The sequence below is a fragment of the Aureobasidium pullulans genome (assembly GCF_000721785.1).
Source record: "Aureobasidium pullulans EXF-150 unplaced genomic scaffold scaffold_7, whole genome shotgun sequence".
NCBI lineage: Eukaryota > Fungi > Ascomycota > Dothideomycetes > Dothideales > Saccotheciaceae > Aureobasidium > Aureobasidium pullulans.
The window spans coordinates 1,193,273-1,201,152 of NW_021941027.1; the positions used below are offsets into that span (position 1 = coordinate 1,193,273).

Here is a 7,880-nt window from a genome sequence, read left to right on the forward strand (position 1 = left end):
TATCTCCAACGCCGAATGATATCATACTAAGTGAACAGGTTGGGTTGTGCCGTACTATTAGTAAAACTGTTGTACACCATGCCAGTTCCACTGATAGCATTGCCTGCACTGTTTATCAAGATACCTGGAGAATCCATGAAGTAAGCATATCTTGCAACATCCGGTTGTTGATCCATCCACGGCATTATCTTCTGCAAGAAAGCTTGCAGTTCTGCATCCGTGTAGCTAAACTCGTTGTCTAAGCCAATTTCCGTAATCCAGATAGGACGTCCACCAGCGACAGCGCGTGCGGCATTGACGTGAGACTCGAAGTAAGACGCTCCGGCATACTTGTTACTGTACCAATGAAGATTGATGAAGTCGATGGTGCAGCCTGTGCAGTTGCCGAGGAAATATTGGAGATACTTCAAGCCCATAGGGTTTTGGTCGGTACCACCAGCGTTGGTAATGGCAGGTGCACCAATAAGGGCTTTGCCAGCAAATGGCTGCATATACTGCTTGTGGTAGGAGACAGCTGTGGAAACGCTCATACAAGCACTTCCTGCGATACAGAAGTCGGGTTCATTGAATGACATTAGTGCTGTGGAACCATTGTCGATGGCAATTTGCGCTGCAGCTGGCCATTTGCTGAGGAGGTTCGGGTCATTGTTGTAAAGAAGAGGAACAAATTCGAGAGCCGGGTTGAAGTTGCAGTTGTTCACACCAGGGGTGCTGCATGGAGCGTAGTACCAGTCGTAGGCCCATGAGACCTGACTGTTCTGACCGTCGAGAGAGAATGGCATGGTCAGATTGGCCTGATTGTACGCAAGACCACGCTTGCCGAAGTTTCGAACGGGTGTGGGTATAGCGGTAGCCGTGCTTTGGGTGCTTGATGCGCTGGAAGAGCGAGACGATGAAGAGGAGGCACGTGCCGAAGAAGAGCTCGAGCTTGTACGGCTGCTCGAAGAGCTGGTCCTGGTTGATGTTGATGATGTCGAGCTTCGCGAAGAGCTGACAGAGCTGCTGGATGAAGTCGGTCTGGCGCTGCTCGAACTAGATGACGACAAGCCAGTAGAGCTGGACATGGCCGATGAGGATGCTGCTGCGCTGCTCGAGGAAGATGACCTGGCAACACTCGAGCTCGTGGAAGAGCTTGACAATGAAGCACTCGAGATCGGTGAAGAAGAAGATGTACTCGAGAGCATCAATGAAGAAGATGTGCTCGAGGGCGTCAATGAAGAAGATGTGCTCGAAGTTGTTGGTGAAGAAGTTCTGCTTGAGAGTGCTGACCACGCTGACGTGCTCGAAAGTACTGAAATAGCCAGTGCGCTAGTGCTTCTTGAAGCGGTCAGCGGATCCGTTGTCAGTGGTATAAGCGGATTAAATGGCTTATTGAGTGCAGCACTGGAAGATCTCGAGGAACTTGAAGAGGTAGTGACGGTGCTCTTGATCAACGTGCTAGCGATCTTGGATAGTGTGCTTGTTGTCTTCTTGGAAGATGTGCCTGGGCTTTTGGAGGAAGATGTGAATGTGCTTTTCGAGGAAGAGGGGCTCGAGCTCTGTTTGGAAGTGGTTGATTGTTTGAGAAGGGTAGTGCTGGGCTTGGTGACTAGTGTAGTGCTTGCTGTCTTTGGAAGTGCAGTGGTAGTCTTTTTTGAAGAGGATGTACTCTTGAGAGGTATGTTTGTGGATTTCTTGATCAAAGAAGTTGTGATCTTCTTCAACGTTGGTGCCTTGGTGGTGGTAGTGGCCTTCTTAGAGGATGATGTGGCTTTCTTGATGGAAGATGATGTTTTCTTCGATGAAGTAGTGAATTTGAGGGAGGTGCTCTTCTTGATGAGGGTAGTCTTGGGCTTTGGTGTTGATGTAGATTTCTTGGAAGTGCTCTTCTTGGACGATGTGGTCTTCTTGGTTGAAGTAGTCTTCTTCGTGGAAGACGACTTCTTCACAATCTTTTGTGCAGTGACAATATGTTTGGATGATGTGCTTTTGAGAGGTGTTTGCTTTTTGGTAGAGGTAGTCTTCTTTACGGCCGGCGTAGAGGAGGATGTATGTGCAGATGGAGTGATTATGTGCGATGTGGTTTTGTAAGAGGTATGTGCAGATAGCTTGTGCAGAGAAGTGGACTTCTTATCAATCGTGGCTCGACGGTATACGTACACGCTTGCAGCGAGTGAGCTGCTTGAGGAAGCGATACTAGAAACAGCAATTCCGGATGAGGTGCCCGTAGTTGAGACTATTCCAGGACCGGACAAAGAGGTAGAAAAAGATAGAACAGCAGAAGAATCAGCAGATGATGTAGACGAGAGAGTTTCTGAAGCGATGGTCGAGAGCTCGGAAGATGTTGAACTCGTAATGTATACGACGGTATCCGGGCCAGTAGGAATCGGTGCATTATCCGAGAGATGTTGTGAGATATAGTCCGAGATCTGCGACGAGAATGCTGCAGCAGAACTACTGCTTGTAGACATGGCCGGGCTAGGATTGACGTAAACCACTGTGTTATCACTTGTTGGCACTGGTGCATTGTCCGATATCTTCTGAGACAGGTGATCTCCGATGGCAGAAGAAAAGCCTTGCGTCGCAGTCGTCACTGTTGGACCAGGCACTGTGGCTGTGGTGACAGCACTGGGGCTTGCAAGAGCAGCCAGAATGGCGACATAATCAGCCCTGATGGCTGCCAATGCTCCTGCGGTATTGGTGATACGGTTGATCGCAGACAACAAAGTGCAGTCTCCGATGAAGAAGACAGATGCCACACATTGGGGAAGAGTTTCGCAAGAGGCAACACAGGCCTGGAAAGAAGCTCCGCTCGATTGACGCTTTCGATTGAGTGTGCTGTCCGTCTGCTGTTGAGTGATCACTTCTCCACCATATGTCTGTCCGCATGCGACTTGATATTCGGTTCCGTTGCTTCCAGAGTAAGGTTGTCCACAAACGGGCACAGCCGTGGGGATCGTGACCGAGGTGCTTGAGATTACGGAGGAGAGACCAGATACTGACGAAGCCGAGCCCGGAATAGATGAGATTGAACTTGGTGTTACGGATGGCAGGCTTGACGAAGAGACACCCAAAGTCACCGAACCTGAAGAGCCCGACGAAGACACAACGAAGCCTGACGGAATCAGACTTCGCGAGGACGAGAGATCCGATGCTGCTGATGTTGTGCCAAACAAGAGCCCGGTACCAGAGGACGTGCAGGCGGAAACATGTGTGGTCACCACAATTGTGGGCGTGACAACTGCTGAACCAATGTTAGCCCATCTTCGTGGTCTCCCTTATCGATCAGACATACCTTGGCCTAAGGCATCTTGCAAAAACAAAGCAGACACCACCAAACACCCGGCAATGGTTCTCATCTCCAAACTCGAGAGAGAGGACGAGCACGACCGTACGCGTGGGAGGAAGTCAAGAGACTTTTATACAGATCAAGCAGTGGTAACGGTCTTCCGATTACAGATCTCCGGCAACTGGAAAAAGATTATGCTCAACGGTATCCGTGTCTTGTTGGCAGCGTGGGTGGCTGACGAGCCTGACTAGACGGCGAAATAGAATGATTCAGAGCGAGGACAACGAGCGAGTGTAATTGATGCGACGACAAGGAACGAAAGGTCGCAGGGATGCGACCAGAGACCAGGATACATCTTGACTATGCTTGTAGCGATTACACAGTGTTTAGAAGACTTCGCGTGGACTGGATGAGGAATGTAAACAGAATGGTCGAGGGTAGGCTTCTGAAGACCGTTGGAATGCGTTGGACGGGCTTTTTATTGGTAGTGGAAGACTCAACGGTGAATATTGAGGAGCCGACATTCTAGAATTCTGACTGATCGATTTTGTTTCATGACCCTGCTGTCAATGCTGTATTTTGAATGATAGTTCAGGCACGGCAGGTGCTAAGGCTTCCTCGATAGAAGCTGACCAGTCTGTTAAGCGTTCTTGCTGACACCGAGGATGGTCGAAGAGATGTTGACTACCCAGGTCGCACTTCAAGTGAGATATCGATTACTCACCACAAAGCATGTTCGCTGTGAGCGGAGCAGGAACGAACCCGAGCGTAGGATGCTTGAAATGCATGATTTGGGAGAAGGCGATTCATGGACTGAGCCGCAGAGCTCGCCACGGAGATGTCTTCAACGAGTTACGAGTTGACATAGTCTGCGAATGTTCACAAGCATCAAGATTGATTGTCATGGAATTTCGTGATGCATCTCAAGAACAACCGAAGTATTAGCAAGCACGTACAAAAGAGAAGTCGTAATTGTTCGCAGGACGGGAGAGGAAGCTGCGGGCAGCCACATGTGGCTGAGAGTTGAGGCTGAAAAAGGTCAGTCGCGGTTGCCAGAAGAGTCGACCGCTGACAAAAGAGTCGTCACGCGCGCGCGCAACGCCCAGACAAGCCGACGACGAGCTCGAGATTGAATACTCGTCGCAATTCACTCTCATCACAACTCGGCGCATTCATCACATCACACTCACCATGGCCAACTATCTCGCCTCCATCTTCGGTACCGAACAGGACAAGGTGCGCATTCTTCATCATCTCGATACACGCGCGCGACTCTTTACTGACAGCTCTATCACAGGTCAACTGCTCCTTCTACTACAAAATCGGCGCATGCCGTCACGGAGACCGCTGCTCGCGCAAACATGTCAAGCCCTCATACTCGCAAACCATCCTCCTCCCCAACTTGTACCAGAACCCGGCATACGACCCCAAGAGCAAGATGAACCCGCAACAACTCCAAAACCACTTCGACGCCTTTTACGAGGATTTCTGGTGTGAGATGTGCAAGTACGGAGAGATTGAGGAGGTCGTCGTGTGCGACAACAACAACGACCGTGAGTAGAATCAGGATCACTTGTACATCTCCAGACACTGACCAAAGACAGATCTCATTGGCAACGTCTACGCCCGCTTCAAGTACGAGGAATCCGCACAAGCCGCATGCGACGCCCTGAACTCCCGCTGGTACGCCGGTCGCCCCATCTACTGCGAACTCTCCCCCGTCACCGACTTTAGAGAAGCCTGCTGTCGTCTTAACTCGGGCGAAGGCTGTGTACGTGGTGGATTCTGTAACTTCATTCATCGCAAGGATCCATCACCCGAACTCGACCGCGAAATCGAGCTGGCCACAAAGAAGTGGTTGAGACAGAGAGGAAGAGACGAAAAGAGCGCCAGCAGATCTCCCACCCCCGAACCCAGCAGAAAGAGATTCTAGATGCTTTGAACTAGCAGGAGCTCTATACATGAAAAGAGGCATTCACACGGCGTTAATGGCGAGTCTTCGGGTTTGAGGGAAGAATACCCTTTTTGGTTCCACACTTTTGCAGGTAAAGAAAAAGCCATGATCAACGCGTTCTTACGGTATATACGCACGACACTATTCTCGTTTCAAGCGAGATGTTGCAATTCTTCATCTGCTCTACCTATAACCGTTTTGATATCTAAGAAGGCATTCTAGCGACTCACACGGCGTCAGAACAGGGTTGTGAAAAGGCACAATGATTTTGAGCTCTATAGGTTTCTCCATCGAGATCGGTTGCTCAAGCTCTCACTGTATACGTTGCTATTCCGTAAAGTACTTGTGCGTTTCGATGGCGCTGTGTCAGTCGTCCTCATCCAGAGCGGATAGGCCCAGTTTCTCTTCAGCTATGCTGACCTTGCTTTATAGACCCGACCGCCGAGTGGTTATGAAATACTCACCATCCCCACTCGGCGTTCCGCGGTACAGGAGTCATGGCAGCAAGGGTATGTGGCCTCGCATCTTGTTCGCGAAAGGTCCATCGTTCATTCCTGGCCCGGTTGTCAATGCTGCTGTGCCTGAAATCTGGCGTATCTGACGTATCTGACGATGACTGCCCCTGCTGATCAAGTGTTGTTCACAATGGACACATATCGGCAGTTCTCCACCTGGAGCGCTCATGAAGATGATCACTGACGTTTGTGCGCCCAGGTTGCGGCTTCTTTATGCCAGACTAGTCAGAAGATGGTGAACGGGAAGAGGAGCTCTTGACGTATCTTCATGGCAGCTTGATCTGAGCGGTATACGAGTGGTTGGGTAGCAGTTGAAATGCAAGAAGTAAGACATGATGAATGGCCAAGGCGAGTAATAACAATGCTGCGAGAAAGATGGTGAAATGTGACGTTGATACGAAGAACAGGGTGATACCCTCAGCGAGATCGAGCAAAAAATGGAGAAAAAAATGAATAAAATCAAGATGTAATTTTGAGATTACACCTCATCTGTTATCTTGGCAAAGCTCGGCTGTTATATGCGCGCTAAGCCTTCACTTAGCTGACGGCTGCGAAAGCTTAACTAAGCTTAGGGCGCGCTCGGCTGTTAAATCTTCTTAGCTATATACCACTTCCAAACTTCTTCTAAACTTTTCGACGCCTCTATAAAACACCCTACTAACACGTTTCGAACGCGTTCTAAGCGCCCTACTAACGCGTTACAAGATCTTAAACACCCTACTAACATCTTTTAAACGCGTTCTAAACACCCTACTAACGTATTATAATGACCGTCGCCGTTAGACTCTACGCTATATCGGCCTAGTACCGCGTATACACCTTAAGAAGACACATACCCGAGACCTTTAAAGCATAGGAGGTATGTTTAAAACACCTTTAAAACATCTTTTAAACAGGTTTAGAACGTCTTTCTAACGCGTTCATAGGTTATTAAAGTCCTTAAGCCCGACCCCGACGCTAAAGGCCGTAATAACTACCCGAAGGTTAAGACACTATACGCCGTCGTTACCTATAGTAAGCTATTTTGCCGCTTCGCCGCCGAGGACGGAGAACTATACGGTATAAGTTATTAGAAAGATCTTTTAAACGTATTCGAAAGGCGTTAACAACGCGTTTAGAAACGTTACTATAACTATAGTGCGCTCTATAACTATGTTCGTTACTATAAGTCCGGCTACGGTTACGATTACGTTAAGTCTTATAACTACGAGTAGGCTAAGAAAGAGGTTTAAAACGCGTTACGAACGGCTTTCGAACGTCTTTATAACATATTTATAGATGCCCGCTACCGATAAGCTCCCGACATGTAGTACTAAGACTAGCATCCCGACTAATAGTAAGATCTAGCACGCCTATATGTTCTTTAGGCGCGAGATGAAGGATGTCGAGGTATTTAAAACACATTTAAAATACACTTTAAACGCGTTTCGAACGTCTTTCTAACTTGTTTAGCCCGAGGAACCTAAATCGGCTATACCTAGTAAGGCTAAGAAGCGTAATAGCTCCGTCGATGTAATCTTTAACCCCTTTTAAACGTGTTTAAAAGGCACTTCTAACGCGTTATAGGAGTCCCTAGTCCCTAAGAAGAAGGGTCGTAAGGGCTTAGTGCCGGTCCCGGTAATTAACCTTAACCTAAGTAATGACGATAAACTAGTGCTCTCTCCCTCTATTTATAATACCTTTCGAACGCGTTATAAACGCCCTTAAAACACGTTTCTAACAGGTTATAGCTACCCTAGAGCCCTATTAAGCCTATAGGAAAGAAGCCCGCACCCGGCAAAGGCCCTAAGAAGACTGCGACCCCTAAGGAACCGGTATAAACACGTTTTAAACACGTTTAGAATATCTTTCTAACGTCCTCGAAGCAGATTAAAGCTAAGTACTACGCTAGCAAAAGAAAGGGCAAGTATTCTAAGGGCGACGTAAGTTTGAAAGCCGTTTTAAATCCGTTTAAAACACGTTAACAAGATATTTACAGATCTAGTACGGCCCCCTCGACTCTAACTTCGCGGACTTAGACCTTAAGCTCTACGACACCTATAAAAAAAAGGGCAGAAAGAGTTTGTAACATCCTTAAAACGCGTTATAAACACATTACTAACGTGTTTTAGAGTGCTTTAGGGTCTATGCTTGTAAGAACTAG

The 7,880-nt window shown here is 48.1% G+C and overlaps 3 protein-coding genes across 3 annotated transcripts; 2 read left to right on the forward strand and 1 right to left on the reverse strand.

Moving 5' to 3' along the window:
- Positions 1–50: 50 nt before the first annotated feature.
- M438DRAFT_254909 (uncharacterized protein) lies at positions 51–857 on the reverse strand (the record flags this gene model as incomplete). The annotated part of the gene is made up of 1 exon (XM_029899698.1): positions 51–857. A coding segment is annotated over one exon (807 nt), but the record flags the coding sequence as incomplete, so codon positions are not given.
- Positions 858–4,459: 3,602 nt separating this feature from the next.
- M438DRAFT_271283 (putative U2 auxiliary factor small subunit) lies at positions 4,460–5,201 on the forward strand (the record flags this gene model as incomplete). Its single annotated transcript, XM_029900471.1, has 3 exons — positions 4,460–4,504; positions 4,566–4,821; positions 4,873–5,201. 3 exons carry the CDS (start codon positions 4,460–4,462, stop codon positions 5,199–5,201), a joined length of 630 nt encoding a protein of 209 aa, XP_029761849.1.
- Positions 5,202–6,503: 1,302 nt separating this feature from the next.
- On the forward strand, positions 6,504–7,880 carry M438DRAFT_354707 (uncharacterized protein; the record flags this gene model as incomplete). Its single annotated transcript, XM_029906971.1, has 9 exons — positions 6,504–6,515; positions 6,664–6,751; positions 6,876–6,891; positions 7,105–7,126; positions 7,304–7,331; positions 7,496–7,551; positions 7,603–7,659; positions 7,722–7,797; positions 7,849–7,880. 9 exons carry the CDS (start codon positions 6,504–6,506, stop codon positions 7,878–7,880), a joined length of 387 nt encoding a protein of 128 aa, XP_029761850.1.